The sequence below is a fragment of the Nycticebus coucang genome, chromosome 22 (assembly GCF_027406575.1).
Source record: "Nycticebus coucang isolate mNycCou1 chromosome 22, mNycCou1.pri, whole genome shotgun sequence".
NCBI classification, from domain to species: domain Eukaryota; kingdom Metazoa; phylum Chordata; class Mammalia; order Primates; family Lorisidae; genus Nycticebus; species Nycticebus coucang.
This window is the reverse complement of record NC_069801.1, coordinates 49891804-49912346: the sequence shown is the minus strand read 5'-3', so window position 1 is coordinate 49912346 and position 20543 is coordinate 49891804. Positions and strand designations below refer to the sequence as shown.

The following is a 20543-nucleotide window of genomic DNA, read 5'->3' as shown; positions in this document are numbered from 1 at the left end:
AATTGTAGATGTTAGTTAAGTCCTCTGCCCTGTAATAGGGGATGCGCACACCATGTCTGCCTCTCACACTGTGGCTCCAAGATGAGGGAAATTCAAAGCTTAATACACAGCTTAATATTCTCAATCCTTTTGTTTATTTCAGCCCACTGTGATAACCTTAACAGATGTGCATTTGAATCGTGATTGTGGCTATAACCATGCCTCATATGGTCTCAAATCCAAAATCAATAATGAAATCCCAAGGTACTTCTAAGTTTAAAACAACGAAATAAATATCTAATGTTGCCTGACAAAAAAAACCTCTTTTGGGAGAGTTACTGTTAGATTGCTTTATATGATTATCTATCGAGATTATTATCAATAATTATGCATGTTATACATAAAAATAGATATATCTACAAGTATAATAAAAAACCCCAGATATATGACCCTAGATACACAAAACTGTAAGTTTATATACACAGAGAAAGACATTTAAAAGAATGTTAACTCTATTAACATTTTAGTGAACTCCTGAATGGCAGAATTTGGCCAGATTTTACATTTTTATTTTTTATGTGTTACTGTATACCGTAAACTTTTTCAATTAGCATCCTTTTTTATAACAAAAAACTAAAAAGTACTTAAAAAAAAATCAAACATAAGGCTGGGCGTGGTGGCTCATGCCTGTAATCCTAGCACTCTGGGAGGCCAAGGCAAGTGGACTGCCTTGAGCTCACAGGTTTGAGACCAGTCTGAGCAAGAGTGAGACTCCATCTCTAAAAATAGCCAGATGTTGTGATGGGCACCTGTAGTCCTAGCTACTTGGGAGGCTGAGGAAAGAGAATCCTTGAGCCCAAGAGTTGGAGGTTGCTGTGAGCTATGACACCACAGCACTCTACCAAGGGTGACAAAGTAAGACTCCGACTCAAAAAAAAAAAAAAAAAACAACAAAAAACTAAAAACAAAAGGCTCAGTGCCTGTAGCTCAAGTGGCTAAGGCGCCAGCCACATACACCAAAGCTGGTGGGTTTGAATCCAGCCCGGGCCTACCAAACAACAATGACAACTACAACCAAAAAAAATAGCCAGACATTGTGGCGGGTGCCTGTAGTCCCAGCTACTTGGGAGGCTGAGGCAAGAGAATTGCTTAAGCCCAGGAGTTGGAGGTTGCTGTGAGCTGTGATGCCACAGCTTGAGGCTCTGTCTCAAAAAAACCCATAATTTCTTTTTTAAAAAAATGTTGATATTATGTACATTATTATTATTATTATTATAGGCTTATTTTAAATATTATTCTTTGAAATGATTCTAAGATCTTTTTAATTTAGAAGGAAATTATACCAAAATAAATTAGAACCCTTTTACATATGAACTGAATATCTATCCCTTTGACAAAGAGGGCTTAGAAAAGAGTGACAATTTTAACAGTATTTATTATAGCTCTTGGAAGCTGAAGATTTATACATCTGTGAAATTCTTACTAGAATTACAAGGAAATTAGTAAACACTCAGGAATCTAAATACAATTAATATTTGACATGATACAAATTTTCAACTTGAACCACCTTGTGGCAACTCCTGAAACCTATGTCTGCTTCCCCTAGTCCCAGTAATATTGCAGATTAATCTTACCTCTTCAAGCTTCTTCTCAATCTCCTTAAAGACAACATTTGCTTTAAATCCATCACCTGGAGAGCTGGTTGGAGCAGCCTCAATTTGATGAGTTCTAAAAGAACTGTAGAATAAATCAGTTTCAATTCATGGAGTTACATAGGTACTAGGTTTTTCAACATTTATACAATAGTAATTTGCAAAAACCCTAAGAATAAAGATGGTGTGACTCTTATCCAAAGGAAATCATTAGTAAGTAAATAAAACAATTAAGTTTTTCTTCCCATTTTCTCAACTAATCACAAGCTCATTGGGCACAAGGCACTGTTCTTCAAAATACCGTACACCAAAGAAGCTACCCTAATGAACAATATGCTTGCTAGGGGACGAGACAATTAATAAATGTTAAAAATAAGGAGCAGCGCCTGTGGCTCAAAGGAGTAGGGCGCCAGCCCCATATACTGGAGGCAGTGGGTTCAAACCCAGCCCTGGCCCAAAAAAAGTAGAAAAAAAAAAAACAAGTGATAAAAATAAAGAAAGAATAGGCTCAGCGCCTGTGGCTCAAGCAGCTAAGGCACCAGCCACATACACCTGAGCTGGCGGGTTCGAATCTAGCCCAGGCCCGCCAAAGTTCAATGACAGCTGCAACCAAAAAATAGGCAGGCGTTGTGGCTTGTGCCTGTAGTCCCAGCTACTTGGGAGGTAGAGTCAGGAGAATCTCTTGAGCCCAGGAGTTAGAAGTTGCTGTGAACTGTGATGCCGCAGCACTCTACCCAGGGCGACAGCTTGAGGCTCTGTCTCAAAAAAAATAAATAAATAAAGGAAAGAACAACTTTACTATGAAGAAGATAAGGCAGGCTAAGGGGATAAAGAGTACAGTATATTTATGTGTATGGTGTGCTGTTTTCTATAGCACGATCAAGAAAGGCCTTCCTGAAGTGGTGATATTTAAATTAGGTCTTAAAATAGTGAATGAGCTAGTTCCACAAAGATTTAGGTAGGGAAGCCAGTTCTAGCCTGAGAGAACTTCTCTGTAAAGAACTAGAGGACCACGCCGGGTTGGTGGCTCCAATCCTAGCACTCTGGGAGGCCAAGTAGGGTGGAATGCCTGAGCTGAAAAGTTCAAGACCAGCCTGTGCACGAGTGAGCTATGCCCCCTAGCAAGGTGTTGTGGCAGACACCTGTAGTCCCAGCTACTTGGGAGGCTGAGGCAAGAGGATCCCTTGAGTCTAGGAGCTTGAGGTTGCTGTGAGCTATGATGCCCCAGCATTTTACCCTGAGGCAACAGAGTAAGAGTCTGTCTCAAAAAAAAAAAAGAAAGAAAGAAACAGAAGGTAAAGAAAGTGAAGGGCAGTATGATGCAAGCACTCCAATTTGTACAAATAATCAACACGCTGAAATGGGCATAAATGTATTTATGATCTATGTACAAAAGACTTAATAAAAAAATTAAAATTAAAAAAAAAGAAAGTGAAGGGCTTTATAAATCAGTCAGGTGGTTCAGGTTTAAGTATAATAGGAACGGTAGGCTGTAAGCTAGAGTGGTACAATCCAATTCACATGTTTCCAAAAAACAATCTGGATGCCAGCTGGAAGATGGATGGTAAGGGGGCAAGTGTGGGGCACAGGAGTCAATTAAGAGGCTTCTGCAGAAGTCCAAGACAGAGATGATGGGAATTAAAATGGATGATTATAAGGCAATGGGAAATAAGCAGAGGTTGAACTCCAGATTTACATTTTTCCTGCAACACAAGACATGAATTTAACAACCACCTGCCCATTGGCTGTTTCATATTTAGGAAACAACCACAGACAAAATAGCCTGATGTGGCAGAAGGAACACAGCCTTCGTAACTGTGAAGTCCTGGGATGGAATGCCAAGGCCTCCTCCACTCGCTAGTGATATGATTCTGAGCAAGTTACTTCATCCCGTGCAGGGCAGCTGGCAGAGAACCTGGGCCGTGGTAAAAACACAACAGTCATTAACTGTTAAGGCTCTAGAGTTCTCAACCTTCCTAATGCCACGGCCCTTTAATACAGTTCCTGTGGGTCACGACCCATGGCTGGAGAACCGCTGCTCTAGAGTTTCAAGTGTTAGGTATGAACAAAAAAGCATCTAGCATGTTAAAAGAGTGACACGAAAGGAAACTGGAGAACTGGGATCTGATCATGCAAGCTAGCCAAAGTAGAGAACTTGGGAAGCCACAGAAATAACACAGAAGTGAAATAGTTTGATTTGTGATTATTCTTACAGCAGCCTGCTGAATGAATGGGAGGAGGGGAAATGCCACGAATAGGGGCCAGGGACTATTTAGGAATCTGTAGTAATAGTCCAAACAGAAGCGAATGGCAGCCTGGACTAGGAGGCAGTTTGCCAGTGGAGATGGAGAGAAGAAGTAGATTCAAAATAGAATAAGAATCCGCAGGTCTTGCTGCTGGGGGGAGGGAGATAAGAGGGAAGTGGCAAGGATTATCCAGGCGTTTGGTTGGAGATACTGGGTGATGGTAGTGACGTTGACCAAGATAAGGAAGAATAAGTGGGAGTAGAGGGGATGTGAGATAAAAGCAGCTGAATGAGAATCAGGAGCTTAGCAGAGAGGTCCAGGCTAAAGATGCAGGATCCTCAGCATAACGAAAGCATTTAAATCCACAGGAAGAGACCAAAAGGCAATTATAGAGAAAGAAGAGAGCATAGGGCAATGCCCTTTAAGAACCCCATTATCCAGAGGTCAGAAGAAGCCAAAGCAGCAGCCGGTGATGCAAAATGAAAACCTGAAGAGCACCGTGTCACAGAAGCCAGGAGGGCAGAGGTTCCAGGAGGGAGGAGCGAACTAAGTCAAGCACTACCCAAAGGTCAAATACTCACTGGATCTGGCACATGGAAAGTACAGATGACCTTAACAAAAGCAGGTTTAAATGGTGGAGGGTTGAGGTCAGATTTTAGCAAATTAAAGAATGAATAGGAGAGGGAAATAGAGATGGTTTGGTTCTTTTGAGACATCAATTTAGGAGAACAGTGAAGTGTGGTATCAAGGAAGGTTTGTATTTTGGGAGCGACAGGATAAAAATGAACTCTTTATTGGGCGATGCCTGTGGCTCAAGGAGTAGGGCACTGGCCCCAAAGACTGGAAGTGGCGGGTTCAAATCCAGCTCCCGGCCAAAAACTGCAATTAAAAAAAAAGACCTCTTTATTTTGACTTCTCTTAAAGAAATGAAGAGTTTCCTTCTGGACGTGGGCATATGGGAGTCCTATAACATTTTTTTCCCTTTCCCAAAATGTACTGCGCTAAAATATACATAACATAAAATTTACCACCCTAACATTTAAAATATACAGTTCAGTGGCATTAAATACATTCAATTATTGGACTACCATATCACATCCATCTCTATAATTCTTTTCATCTTGCAAAACCAAAACTCTGTACTCATTAAATAGTAACTTCCCATTCTCCCCTCCCCCAACCCCTGGCTACCACCATTCTACTACAATTTTGATTACTACAGATACCTCATGTAAGTGGAATTACACAGTACTTGTCTTTTTGTGACTGGTTTATATCACGTGGCATAATGTCTTCCTGGTTCAGCCGTGTTACAGAACTTTAAGGAAGGTATGATTTTATTTTAAGATTTATCAGAACATGTACGTCTGATAATGACAATGACCCAGGGGAAGGAGTGACAGGGGATAGGATCTAGTGGCCTGTGACTTGAGAGAAAGAGGAGGATCAGATGGGTACAATTCTAGTGGGTCTATATATCTTGGGATGGACGTTGAGAGAGTTTGGATTTATTTTTTTTTTTTCCCCCCGCCACGTGACCGCCCCGGCCCGAGAGTTTGGATTTAATAAGCCTTCTATTTTCTCAAGAAAGTATAAGGCAAAGTAACCAGCAGACAGCAAGCATGAAAGGGTGGTGTGGAAATTAGTCTTGAGAAGCTGAAAAGCGAGCCTACTAGAGGAATCAAGTAAATATTCTGAGAAAAGAATGGAACCTGGGCTGCAGCTGTGCTGCCTGCAAGCCCTTCCCAGAAAGCTCCCTCATGTGCCTGAAAGCCTCGGTCTTAGCAAACTACTGCCCAGGAAATCCCTTTTCTGTGAAACCCCATTAACTATCAGCTTCACAAGAGCAGATACCACATCTTTAAAAAAAAAAAAATTTTTTTTTTTTGTATTGCCAGTTCCCCCCTGGCACACAACAGGCTTCTAGTAAATAAACAGTGACTGAATGGAACTGAAATTGCATTGAGTTCTCCCGTGCCTTAATCCTAATTCTTTCCTGTTTCATTCAGAACAGAATTATCTAGGATACACTGTCTTTTTAGTCAAAAGTCGGAAGAAGTACAGTGGCTTATGTCTATAAACCCAGCAACTTGGGAGGCTGAGTTGGGAGGATGGTGAAGGCATAAATTTGACACCTGTCTGGGCAACCCAGCAAGACTGTCTCAAAAGAAAATCTAAACAGGTGCCCTAAATCAAGTACACACATCTCGTTCTCCTCCACGAGCCAATTACATTTCATGAACGGTCCACCTTTTCAGCATTTTTATTTTGTTTTGTTTTAGAGTGCTCGCTTTGGTAACACATATACTAAAACTGTCTTGTTTTAGTGAGACTCTGTCTCACTCTGTTGCTGAGGCTCAAGTGCCATGGTGTCAGCCTAGCTCGCAGCACCCTCAAATCCATCCTCCTGCCTCAGCCTCCCAAGTAACTGGGACTACAGGCTCCCGCTATGATGCCTGGCTAAATGTTTTATTTTATTTTATTTATCTTTTTTTTTGAGACAGAGTCTCACTATATCACCCTCAGTAGAGTGCAGTGTCGTCACAGCTTACAGCAACCTCAAACTCTTGGGCTTAAGCGATTCTCTTGCCTCAGCCTCCCAAGTAGCTGCGACTACAGGCACCCGCCACACTGCCCAGCTATTTTTTTGTTGCAGTTGTCATTGTTGATTTTAGCTGGCCTGGGCTGGGTTTGAACCCACCAGCCTCAGTGTATGTGGCTGATACCCTACCCACTGAGCTACGGGCACCACCCTAAATTTTTTATTTTTTAGTAGAGATGGGGTCTCGCTGTTGCTCAGACTGATCTCAACTCTTAAGCTCAAGCGATCCTTCCACCTTTGGCATTCCAGAGTGCAAGATTATAGGCCTCAGCCACCTGGCCTAGCTCACAACCTTTCAGCTTTTAATCATCACTGTGCCTCCAAACTTTCTGCCTCTTAACATGTTCTCAAAGGTCACAGATATCTATCTCGCTTATTTGAAAGACTCGTCAAGTAACTAATTAAACAACTTTCCATCCAGATTAGTAAAAAAGTTAATAAAGTTTAATCAATATTTTCTTTTCTTTGTTTTGAAACAAGTCTTGGTACAGTGCCATGGTGTCATAGCTCACAGCAATCTGAACTCTTGGGCTTGAGCAATCCTCTCATCTCAGCCTCTCAGAGTGCTAGGATTAGAAGCACTAGCCACCATGCCCTGCAATTAATATTTTCTGAAAACCCCTATTCCTTACAATTTGTGATATATCCTGCCCTAAGAAACTAAATATACCAACTTAAACTGAGAAAGAAATTATTCACATTCACAAAAGAACATTCTTCATGACTTCTTCATATATAAAGTTCAGAAAGTTTATTCATGGCTCGGCGCCTATAGCACAGTGGTTACGGGCCAGCCACATGCATCGAGGCTGGCAGGTTCGAACCCACTCCGGGCCGCCAGCTAAATAACAATGACAATTGCAACAAAAAAAATAGCCGGGAGTTGTAGTGGGTGCCTGTAGTCCCAGCTACTTGGGAGGCTGAGGCAAGAGAATCTCTTAAGCCCAAGAGTTTGAGGTTGCTGTAGGCTGTGTGCCATGGGACTCTACCAAGGGTGACATAGCGAGACCCTGTCTCAGAAAAAAAAAAAAAAAAAAAGATTATTCACATTTATAAATGTAAATAATTTCTTTATATACAAAGGTCTTTTAGTAGAAACTAAATTATGATTCATTTTATTTAATTTTAAATTTTGCTTTATATGGCCGGGCAAAGAGGCTCACGCATAGAATCCTAAGCACTCTGGGAGGCTGAGGCAGGTGGATTGCTTGAGCTCAGGAATTCGAGACCAGTCTGAGCAAAAGTAAGACCCTGGCTCTAATAATACCTGAGAGTTGTGGCTGGTGCCTGCAGTCCCAGCTACTCAGTAGTGTGAAGCAACAGAATCGCATAAGCCCAAGAGTTGGAGGTTGCTGTGAGCTGTGATGCTACGGCACTCTACCCTTGAGCCCAAGAGTATGAGATTGCTGTGAGCTTTGATGATTCCACAGCATGCAACCCCAGAGTTTGGAGACTGTATCTCCAAATAAATAAATAAATAAATAAATAAATTTGGTTTCCTCCCATATTGTCTCGAAGATAAAAAATAAATAAATTTTACATATATGTGTGTGTGTATATTCATGATTTCCTGGAATAAATCTGGTATATTAAATGTTAAAAGGAACCTTGAAGATTAACCAGCAGAGTACTCTACTTGGTATACAAATTGCCTCTATGATTCCTGAAAATTTTCATTCTAAGGCCTAAAACAGGTTTTGCCCCAACAATGTCAAAGACTGGGCTGCCGAGCAGCCAAACAAACAGGAGCTTTGAATCCAGATGATAATTAGAATGTTGATCTCTACCATGTAAGACCCTCTTTAGATAAATTGTTTTAACTTTGACCACCAATTTCCCAATTTATAAACAGGATATAATACCTATTCTGCAGGGCTTTTGTGAGGATCATACAAAAAAGGGTATGTGAAGTACCTATTGTGGTCCTAGCATTTAGTAGGCCCTCCAAAAGTGGTTGTTAAAGAACTCTTACAATGGCTCGGTACCACAGTGTTTAGGGCACCAAACACATATGCCGAAGCTGGCGGGTTCCAACCCAGCCCAGGCCAGCTAAACAACAATGGCAAGTGCAACAAAAAAATAGCTGGGCATTATGGCGGGCGCCGGTAGTCCCAGCTACTTGGGAGGCTGAGGGAAGAGAATCACTTGAGCCCAAGAGTTTGAGGTTGCTGTGAGCTGTGATGCTACAGCACTCTACTGAGGGTAATGTAGTAACACTCTCTGTCTCAAAAAAAAAAAAAAAAAAAAGAACTTTTACAATAACACAAGAATAAAGGGATAATTAACCCAACTTTAAAATGGCCAACGGATCAGAAAAGGCATTTCTTCAAAAAAGACATGCATATGAAAAGATTCTCAACATCATTATCCATTAGGGAAATGCAAATCAAAATCACAATGAGATACCACTTCATACCCACTAGGAAGGCTAAAGTTAAAAAAATAACAAAGCATGACAGGATGTGGAGAAACTGGAACCCTCCTGCAATGGAATATTATTCCATTCCATATAGTGGCTCAAGCCTATAATTCCAGCAACTTAGGAGGCTGTGGCAGGAGGATCATTTGAGGCCAGGTATTCAAGACCAGCCTATGCAATGTAACAAGACCCCATCACTAAAAATATGGGAAAATATTAGTTGGGCATGGTGGTACTACTTGGAAAGCTGAGGCTAGGGGATTGCTTAAGTTGACGAGTTCAAGACTGCAGTGAGTAACAGAGTGAGACCCGTCTCTAAAAACAAATAAAAAAATAGAAATTTTAAATTTTTAGGCTGAGTGCGGTGGCTCATGCCTGTAATCCTAGCACTCTGGGAGGCTGAGGCTGGTGAATTGCTTGAGCTCTGGAGTTTGAGACCAGCCTGAGCAAAAGCAAGACCCCATCTCTACTAAAATAGAAAAACTGAGGCAAAAGGATCACTTAAGCCCAAGAGTTGGAGGTTTCTGTGAGCTATGACACCACAGCACTCTACCCAGGGCAACAGCTTGAGACTGTCTCAAAAAAAAAAAAAAAAAAAGAAATTTAAAATTTTTGAGAACTTAAAAAAAAAAGGATTTAAGTACTATTATATGCTACAACGTGGATGAGGCTTGAAGATATCACTCTCAATGAAAAAAGCCAGTTATGAAAGACCACATAGTGTAGGATTTCATTTTCTAAAATATACAGAATAGACAAATCCATACATGGAGACAGAAAGTAGATTAAAGGTTGCCATAGACTACAAGGAGGGACTACTAAATGGTTACCTAGGTCTTTTTTAGTGATGAAAATGTTCTAAAATTAATTGCAGTACAATTAATGACAGCACAACTCTAAAAACCACTGTCACTGAATGTAACATTTAAAATGGGCATGTGACTTAGGTCTCAATTCAGTTGTTGAAAATAATCTTTAAGGCCAGGCAAGGTGGTTCATGACTATAGTCCTAGCACTTTGGGAAACCAAGGTGGGAAGACTGCTTGTAGCCAGGAACTCAAGACTACCCTGACCAAGACAGCCACACCCTGTCTCTACAAAAAAATACAAAAGTTACCCAGGCATGATGGTGTGCCTGTGTATACAGTTCCAGCTGCTTGGGAGGCTGAGGCAGGAGGATAGCCTGGGCCCAGGGGTTTGAGGTTGAAGGGAGCTGATGACACTATTGCACTCTAGCCTAGGAACAGAGCAAGACCTTCTCTCAAAATAATAATAATAATAATAATAATAATAATAAAGTGGTTACTGTTATCCTTTGTTTTTAGAAAGACTAGGAAAGCCTTCATTTTATTTATTTATTTATTTTTGCAGTTTTTCGGCCAGGGCTGGGTTTGAACCTGTCACCTCTGGCATATGGGGCCAGCGCCCTACTCCTTTGAGCCACAGGAGCCGCCCGGAAAGCCTTCATTTTAATCTAAGCTTCATCCCTAGATCTAACATTTAACCAGTAATAGTTTGTTCTGATCAGAGATGGTTGTCCTAAGCACAATAAGTAATAGGGAATAAAGTTCATTTGTAATCAGTAAGCCCCTGACTTCGGAGCAGACACGTGGTCCCATTGTGGACAGAAATCTAGCCCAAAGAGCTGGGAGATGAGAAAGGTAAAAAAAAAAAAAAAAGAAAACCTCAGAGGGGTCTAGTGGCAGGTATGATCAGACCCTCTTTTCCCATGCTGTGGGCTTCAATTCACTGGATATGTTCCCCATTCCTTATTAAAGATTCAAGTTGATTATTTCCAACCCTTTAGGTAGTATTTATAGTTTAACATATAATACCATTTTTTAACCATTTAACCAGTGACATGACTAAAGAATTGAAAAGAAGGAAAATGCACTAGGAAATCAAAAGCCTGCAGTTTACTGAGCAACTATAATGCGTAACAGATATTTTTTATTTGTTAGTTCTCTAATCTCTAATACAGATATTTTCAACATTTTCTAAGTGAGGAGAAGGCATTTTCTAAATGCCCAAAGAAGCCAGTGATATAAAAATGTTGATAAGATGCCCTTTCTACTGATCAACACTGCCTCTCTGAGAACTCTGAAACGGCCCTTATAAATTGATCAAGTGATGCACGAAAGAACTAGAGGAAGGTCTCCCCAACTCTGAAGAGGCTTAGCTAAAATAATAATCACCCCCGTCCCCTTGTTTGCAGGATAAAAGTCACTATCCCCTAGCTTGCTTCTCCATAGTTGCTACTCTACAGGGCACAGCTGGAGGTTGTGAAGATTCTTAACTTTTCTCACCTATTTAGAATCTAGGGGTAGTTTTTGAGCTATCCTCCAGGTCCTGAATCCCAGTGGATTGACAGACCCACCCAGACCAAGGAACTAACTCAACTGGTGTCTTGGACCTTTCCACCCGAAGAACTACATCCCAGTGAACTGGCTGACCCATCCAGACAGTGGCCCAGACCAAGAAATTGACAGTTCTGCCCTGAACCAAGACAATTAGCAGATCCTGATTGCCTAATTCTCTGCCCACCAAACTGTCTTTAAAAACCCTGTCTCCCCAATTCTCTAGGAGATGGATTTGAGAAATTTCTTCCACCTTCCCACTTAGCGCCACGCAGAATAAACTCTTTCTCTGCTATAAACCCTGCTGTCTCGGGGTACAGGCTTTCTCTTGGGCAGAGGGCAGATGAACTTGATTGTGTGGCAATAATTCTAGTCCATAAGATTTTTTTTTTTTTTTTGTAGAGACAGAGTCTCACTTTACTGCCCTGGGTAGAGTGCCGTGGCGTCACACGGCTCACAGCAACCTCTAACTCTTGGGCTTACGCGATTCTCTTGCCTCAGCCTCCCGAGCAGCTGGGACTACAGGCGCCCACCACAACGCCCGGCTATTTTTTGGTTGCAGTTTGGCCGGGGCTGGGTTTGAACCCGCCACCCTCGGCATATGGGGCCGGCGCCCTACTCACTGAGCCACAGGCGCCGCCCTAGTCCATAAGATTTTAAAAGATGTCACACACACAGGTGGCATTTAACTAGTTTTGTAAGTTCCTCATTGTAATTGCTACAGGAGCATAGAGATAGATACAAATCACATTACGATTACTGCAACCATTCCTTAAGTATCTGTCTTAGAACAAAGCTATAGTAATGCACGTGTATGTATGTGTAAAATGTCAGCTAGAAGTAATAGTACCTAGCACTCAGCTAGCAGCCACATTATGATCTCTATATACCATTCTCCATTAAAAGGAACCAGGAATCTCTTCAGGTACTACCTAGGTGAAAGAAATAAAGGAAAGAGGGCCAGGCACAGTGGCTCATGCCTGTAATCCTAGCACTCTGGGAGGCAGAGAGCAGCTTGAGCAAGAGCTAGAGCGAGAGTCCTGTCTTTAAAAAAATAGCTGGGTGTTGTGGCAGAGCGAGAGTCCTGTCTTTAAAAAAATAGCCGGGTGTTGTGGCAGAGCGAGAGTCCTGTCTTTAAAAAAATAGCCGGGTGTTGTCCTTGAGAGGCTTAGGCAAGAGAATCGCTTGAGCCCAGGAGTTGAGGTTGCTGTGAGCTGTGATGCCATGCATTCCACCCTGGGGCAAAAGAGTGAGAGTCTGTCTCAGAAAAAAAAAAAAAAGGAACAAGGACTCCATGGAGAAATGACTGATCTGGGGCATGGAAAGTACAAGATGAGCCGAGAATATCTTCTTGAGCCAAAAAGGAAAAACTAAAAAGAATCATGGGGACACATGAATCAACTTAAAGGGCCAAATCAGGGGCATTCAGAGCATCAAAATAATTAATACTAATGCATTATAACCTATTAACTGAGAATTCATGAGTTCATACTATACATATGTTTGTATAAACATGTGAATGATTTAAAATTTACTTTTTATTTATTTAATTTTTTTGAGACAGAGTCTCACTTTCTTGCCCCGGTTAGAGTGCCAGGGTGTCAGCGTAGCTCACAGCAACCCCAAAGTCCGGGGCTCAAGTGATCCCCTGACTGCAGCCAGACTACAATTTAAAATATACAAATAAATTGGGCGGCGCCTGTGGCTCAGTGAGTAGGGCGCCGGCCCCATATGCCGAGGGTGGCGGGTTCAAACCCAGCCCCGGCCAAACTGCAACCAAAAAAATAGCCGGGCGTTGTGGCGGGCGCCTGTAGTCCCAGCTGCTCGGGAGGCTGAGGCAAGAGAATCGCTTAAGCCCAGGAGTTAGAGGTTGCTGTGAGCCGTGTGATGCCACGGCACTCTACCCGAGGGCGGTACAGTGAGACTCTCTCTCTACAAAAAAAAAAAAAAAAAAAATATACAAATAAATTTTAAAATGAGAGAGAGTAGAAAGCTCTTCCTTACAGCAGGATACCAGTTAATAAATACAGACGGAATAAAGCTAGAAAATTATCTATGAAAGCCACAATGAATGGTAACAGCTGAAAGTTTAATGAGGGTGATTTATATAATCTCAAAGCATCTCACCATAATCACTTATTAACTACAAAGTAAATGACAAAATGTCAGAGAAAAACATGGTAGATGCCATTTTAATCAAGTGATTAAAGCTAATCACCAATACGGGACAAGCACCCTCATGCACCTCCACATTTGGGTACCTAGAAGGACACGGCACCCCCTCAGTGGTATTCCTGAATCTAATTATGAGGAAACATCGGCAGGGGGCAGTGGCTCATGCCTGTGATCCTACCACTCTGGATCCCAAGTAGAGCCCAAGTAGAGTAGATCGCCGGAACTCAGTAGTTCAAGACCAAAAAGAGTGAGACCCCCTTCTCTACTAAAAATAGAAAAATCAGCCAGGCAAAGTGATGCAAGCCTGTTCAGTAAGGTGAGGTATGCTGACACCAGGGCACTCTACCCATGGTGACAAAGTGAGACTCTGTCTCAAAAAAAAAAGAGAGAATTGGAACAATCCAAATATGCCTCAGCTAAGGAATCAGTACTAGTAAAGAAACTAGTATATCCATACAATGGAAAGCTAGTATATCCCTACAATAGAATATTACTGAGCAATAAAAAGGAACAAATTACTGATACAATAAGAGGATGAATCTAAAATATATAATATATTATATAAAGTTAAAGAAGCAGACTCAAAGAATTTTTAATTACATTCACATGAAATTCTGCTAAAGGGAAAACTACAGGGGCAGGAAAGAGCTCAGTGGTTGCCAGGGCAAGAGGAGAAGGGGCACTTGAGAAATTTCGAGGGGGATGGAACTGTTCTACATCTTGATTATGGTGGTAGTTATATGGCTGCATGTTTGTCACAACTGTGGAAATATAAAAAAAGGGGTAAACTTTACTGTATATAAACTGTACTTTAATAAACAAAGTTTAATACAATGGCATGTATTTATGTAATAAATAAATAATAATAAAAAACAAAGTTGAGAGCAGTGCCTGTGGCTCAGTGAGTAGAGCACCGGCCCCATACTAAGGGTAGTGGGTTCAAACTCGGCTCTGGCCAAACTGCAACAAAAAAATAGCCGGGCGTTGTGGCAGGTGCCTGTAGTCCCAGCTACTCGGGAGACTGAGGCAAGAGAATCGCCTAAGCCCAGGAGTTGGAGGTTGCTGTGAGCTGTGACGTCACAGCACTCTACCGAGGGCGATAAAGTAAGACTCTGTCTCTTAAAAAAAAAAAAAAGAATCGTTTTCTCAACTTTGGTCTTTAGGAGTGAGTTATGTTCTACCACTAAACCTATCAATAATATCTGCAATATATTCCAAGCCAATTTATTAGTCATTAATGTAACTTCTGATTGTTTTCATGCTTTTGCATTCTCAGAAATAATTGACTCTGGTCACTGTGAACTGTTCTTTCTCTTAATTTAGTCTCTTGAAAATAAAAGAATAAAAGAATTATGGGGATTCTGTTGCCCAAAATTCATGCCTTTCTACTCTGAGCAAATTAGACAGCTACACTAATATGATGACTGTAGCTCTTTATAGTTTGACTTTTACTAAGGATTTTCAACTTCAAATATGAACTGGATGGAATTTCAGAGGTCAGTCCATAGCAATGAATCCAATTTAGGAGGAAATGAGACTCAACACCTTTTATTCCACTTCAACAAACATTTATTCACTATAAAAGAGACTCTAAGACCAGGAGAAGTTACAGTATTAGGCCTCAAGGACTTCAACAATAAAGAGAATAAAAAGAAGCTAGATGCACGGCCACCAAGCAAATCACAACTGGACAGTAAGTACCCCAAAAGGTACAAAGTGCTATGGATATTCAAAGAGAGGTGGCACTAGACTGAAATAGGCTTTAAAAGAAAGACACAACTTTTACAGCAGAAATGATATTCTAAGCAGAGAAAGAAGAGGGAGAAGACAGGAAGAGACCCTAAAGCCTGTAGAAGGTAAGAACATAACACACTGAATAAATGAAGTGTGTCCCAAAGGCACAATAAAATCCCTGCACTATGCACCTGTATAGTCCCTGCACTCTGGGAGGCTGAGAAGGAGGGTCCTTTGAGCCCAGGAATTTGAGATTGCTGCAAGGATGACTGATACCATAGCACTCTAGCCCCAGGCAACAGAGCAAGACTCTCAGTCTCAAAAAAAATAAGTAAAAAGAAAGTGTCTTATATGCGTCATATCTTTTGTGGAAAATAAAGTATGAATAAATGATTAAATAATTACCAAGAATTTCACAATGACTCAATTAATATTAAAAGCTACATAAGTTTAAAGAGAATAAGAGAGAGTTAGGGGCGGTGGCTCACACCTGTAATCCCAGCACTTTGGGAGGCAGAGGTAGATAGCCTGAGCTCACAAATTTGAGACCAGCCTGAGCCAGAGCAAGACCGTGTCTTAAAAAATAAAACAACAACAATAGTCAGGCATGTGGCAGGAGCCTTCAGTCCCAGCTACTTAGGAGGCTGAGGCAGGAGAATCCCTTGAGCCCAAGAGTCTGAGGCTGCTGTGAGCTATGACAGCACAGCACTCAATCAAGGGCAACAAAGCGAGACTTGGTCTCAAAAAAAAAAAGAGAATAAGGAGAGAAAATACAGACAAGGACATTTACTTTTGTTCAGATTATTGGTGGCCTTACCTGACTTCAGTGGTGAGGCATGTAGACTGTGAGGTGTTCCAGCTTAGAAAAATAAAGGTAGGTTGGGAGAGGTGGCTCACGCCTATAATCCTAGCACTTTGGGAGGCTGAGGCAGGAGTTCGAGCTCAGGAGCTCAGGAGTTCGAGGCCTGAGTGAGATTAGCTCTACTAAAAATAGAAAAATTAGCTCAGCATTGTAGTAGGCACCTATGGTCCCAGCTACTCAGGAGGCTGAGGCAAGAGAATCTCTTGAGCCCAAGAGATTGAGGTTGCTGTGAGCTATGATGCCACAGCACTCTGCCCTGACACCACAAGCACTTTACTCAGGGCAACAGTGAGACTCTGTCTCAAAAAAAAAAAAAAAAAAAAAAGAAAAGAAAAGATGGCTTAATATAAAAGGCTCATCTTGAAAAAGAGAAATTAGGGAAGAAGAGTAAATTTGAAAAGGTTCAAAAGAGGGTAGATATAAAATACTCAGAGCAAATTTACAGAAAGTGGTTAGAAATAAAAGCATGCAAAAGAGGAGAGCTGAGCCTTGGAAAGGAAGGGGAACTATTTTCCTCTGGGAAAGAGGAGCACTTCTTTGAGAGATGAGCAGGGAAGCTGAGGGATCCTGAGAGGGGATGGGAAAGAAAGTGCCTCGAGACTTTAGGAACTCAGGCATTTGGAGGAGAGGAAGAAAGTTAGCAAGATAAATAAGTCTTCTTCTAGCAGCAATATGGGCTCAGCTAGATTCAGAAACATACAATTGCAAAGATCCAATCAGCACATTTGGTGACTTTCTGTAAGCCACCTCAGAAGCCTGGGAGGCAACGAGGAGAAAGTAAATTGTGGGAAAAGAAATCAAAAAAGTGACTCGCCTAAATTACTCAGGTTGGCAGGACTGAGACTGGTAGCCAGCCAGCTGCGGCTTCTAGTTCAGCACTCTCATTTAACTAAGCTGCCTCCTTTCTGTAACAGAATTTTTCTAAAGACAGTTAAACTTAGAGGCTAATGGTCGGTTTTAAAGCCATGTTATTAAAACAATGCAATGTGATACTTTTCTATGCATACTGACATGATAAAATCAGAATTTCTTACATGCAAAACATCATCAACTGTGCAAAGTCAGAAAGATTAACCGACAAACAAAACTCAGAATGCTACTGACCTGGCAGCTTCAGGAAAACCCATCCTGTAAAGCGTTACAACCACAGCTCCCCCAAGGCCTAGGTTGTGCTGCAGAGCCACCTTTGCACCAGGAACTTGCCTCTTTCCGGCTTCCCCTCGCAGTTGCCAACAGAGTTCAGCGCACTGGGCCAGACCTGACAAATCAAACACCGAGAGTCAGAGCAGGCCGGTTTGGCAAGCAGCCTCCACCAGCTTTCTCACGCCAGGAAAGGGTTTATGTTTAATTGTGACTTTTAATCAAAGCATTGGATTAAACTGAGACCATGTTTGCCTAAATAATAACTTCCCTTATAACAATGAAGGGTTTTGTAGCTAGTCATTCTCCCCACTAAGTAATCTCTGTATTAAGACGATAAATTCCCTGCACTCTTTGTTTAATTCAACCTGTTGTTCTCTGGCATTTTGCAAGAAAAAACATTAAATATACAATTCTCTGGCCCAGGAAAAATGGCATAAAAATGATATCATTTTTCAGAATTTTTTGAGTGCCGTGGCGTCATATCTCACAGCAACCTCCAACTCTTGGGCTCCAGCAATCATCTTGCCTCACTTTTTCTATTTTCAGTAGAGGCGGGGGTCTCGCTTTTGCGGCTGGTCTCGAACTCCTGAGCTCCAGCAATCCACCCACCCTCGCCTCCCAGAGTGCTGGATTACAGACATGAGCCACCGCGCCCTGCCTAATATCATTTTTAATGTATCAAAAATAAATAAACAAGAATTCATAAGTTCACTTTCCCTAAAAACTTTAGCTGGTATGGGGAATTTTTCATATTATTTACCCAAAGTAATTCCCAGCAAGAAAATTGTTTTCTTCTTTCCAAGAAAAGCTCTGAATTCACAAGAGTAACATTCTGTCCCCTGGATAATAAAATCAAAGATTTTTATAGCTGAAAGGAACCTAATGATATAAACACTAAGCAACAGGTTAAATAATATATATCTCACCAGGAGCAATGGCTCACATCTGTAATCCTAGCCCTCTGGGAGGCCAAGGCAGGTAAATCACTTGAGTTCAGGAGCTTGAGACCATCCTGAGCAAGAGTGAGAACCCGTCTCTACTAAAATAGAAAAAATTAGCTAGACATTGTGGCAGGCATCTGTAGTCCTGGCTACTTGGGAAGCTAAAGCAAGCGGATCTCTTAAGCCCCAGAGCTTTGAGGCCGCTGTGAACCATGATGAGACACCACTGCACTCTATTCAGGGTGACAGAGTGAGATTCTGTCTCAAAAAAAAAGAACATATGTCTCAAACACTTTTATTTATTTATTATTATTATTTTTTTTGGTAGAGACAGAGTCTCACTTTGCCGCCCGTAGAGTGCCATGACGTCACACGGATCACAGCAACCTCCAGCTTTTGGGCTTACACGATTCTCTTGCCTCAGCCTCCCGAGCAGCTGGGACTACAGGCGCCTGCCACAACACCCGGCTATTTTTTGGTTGCAGTTTGGCCGAGGCCAGGTTTGAACCCACTACCCTCGGTATATGGGGCTGGCGCCTACTCACTGAGCCACAGGCGCCACCCGTCTCAAACACTTTTAAAAATGGGTAGCTCCACGCCTTGTAATAATTTTTTTGAATTGTGAACATTGAGAAGTTCTGGCATAGAAGCCAGATGAGGGGCTCGGCTCCCCCAGCACAGTGGTTATGACACCAGTCCCATACACTGAAGGTGGCAGGTTCTAGCCCTGCCTGGGCTAGCTAAAAAACAATGACAACTGCAACACAAAATAGGTGGTCATTTTGGTGGTTGCCTGAAGTCCCAGCTACTTGGCAAGAGAACTGTTTGAGTTTGAGGTTGCTGTGAGCTATGACACCACAGCACTCTACCAAGGGTGACATAGTGAGACTCTGCTTCAAAATAAAAAAAATAAAAAAGAAAGAAAGAAAAGAAAAAGGCTCAGAGCATGTAGCTCAGTGGCTAGGGCACTGGCCACATACACTGGGGCTGGCAGGTTTGAACCTAGACCTGCCAAACAACAACTACAACAACAACAAAAATAGCCGGGCGTTGTGGTGGGCGCCCGTAGTCCCAGCTACTTGGGAGGCTGAGGCAAGAGAATCACTTAAGCCCAAGAGTTTGAGGTTGCTGTGAGCTGTGATACCACAGAACTCTACCCAGGGCGACATAGTGAGATGCTGTCTAACAAAAAAAGAAGAGGGTCTGTAAGAAAAGAGAAGAGGCCAGTCCAGGAATAAGGAAAGACTTTAAAACAGGGGAAAAACAGAATGAAGACTGGCCAGATGTCAGCTCTGCTCCTACAGAGTAGCTGAAATGGGGAAGTGAGCCTGGAGCACTGCCTGGGGCTTTTCTCTACTGTGGATCAGGACTATGGGTGTACGTGTAGGGTCAAGATTAAAGGTAGGGTGTTTCAAAAAACTCTGGCCTTGAGGAATTCCAGGAATCTGGGGAGGGGATTGATGGTTTCTGACCTGATATGCTAAAATGGCCGCCCTCCTGTCAGTGCTTTGAGAGTTCCTTTCCCACAAACATTTTGAAAAAGGTCCAATTGAAATGATACTATCATACCCAAACTTTGAGGCAATCTGTTTTACTAAAACTCTGCTTTATAAAAGGCCTAATTTACAGGCCTGTAAATCCTAGAACTCTGGGAGGCCAAGGCAGGAAGGTTGCTGGAGCTCAGGAGTTTGCGACCAGCCTAAGCAAGAGTTAAGAGCCTCTCTCTACCAGAAATAGAAAAAAGTAACCTACCTGAGAGGCTGAAGCAAGAGGCTTCCTTGAGCCAGGAGTTTGAGGCAGTGAGCTATGATGATGCCAATGAAAGCACATATAGTGAGAAGGCGATGGAGTCTGTCAGGCTGGGGCAGACATGACACAGCTGCTCTGGTCGGTTCAGGTCCGGTCTGACCTTCACCCCGTGTCTCCCATTCTTATTGTTTTATAAATTTAGCTCCCACTGAAAGATACCTATCTTGAGTAGTTTATGTGAATTGATTTAGGAGACTAAATCTGGAATGTTGTAATAAGCCTATAAATTATGCTGATTATTACTTAGAATAGGGGTTGGTGTAGTCTTTGCTTTGAACTTTTATGTATAAAACTGTAATTTTGGAAATGGAAGAACAGAACAGTCTTGGAGAGGCTACTCTCACTGTTCTCGAGAATGCCAGCCTTCTGACAAATCAAGTTTGGTGGACCTGTCCCTGTCTCTGCATATTGGTTGATAGTGACACGTGGCCAGACCTTCTTTGTCCAGTAACACCATTACATTCTAGCTTGGGTGACAAGAGAGTCTGTCTGTAAAAATAATACAATAATCAATAAAAAGGCCAACATACCAAATGGATATTCCAGCCAATAAACATTTACTGAATGCCTATTACGTGCTGTACACTGCACAAGGCTCACAAGATAAGCATGGTCCTTTGCCTC

The 20543-nt window shown here is 41.9% G+C and overlaps 1 protein-coding gene across 3 annotated transcripts in view; it reads right to left on the bottom strand.

Annotated features, from left to right (window-relative positions):
- Positions 1 to 20543, bottom strand: part of SCP2 (sterol carrier protein 2) — a 159607-nt gene that overhangs the window by 22890 nt on the left and 116174 nt on the right. For all 3 annotated transcript variants that reach the window (XM_053576525.1, XM_053576526.1, XM_053576527.1), the window contains exons 12-13: positions 17131 to 17284; positions 1614 to 1716 (exon numbers count right to left, since the gene is read on the bottom strand). In XM_053576525.1, coding sequence (XP_053432500.1) covers positions 1614 to 1716; positions 17131 to 17284 — 257 coding nt within the window. The remainder of the gene's footprint in view (positions 1 to 1613; positions 1717 to 17130; positions 17285 to 20543) is intronic.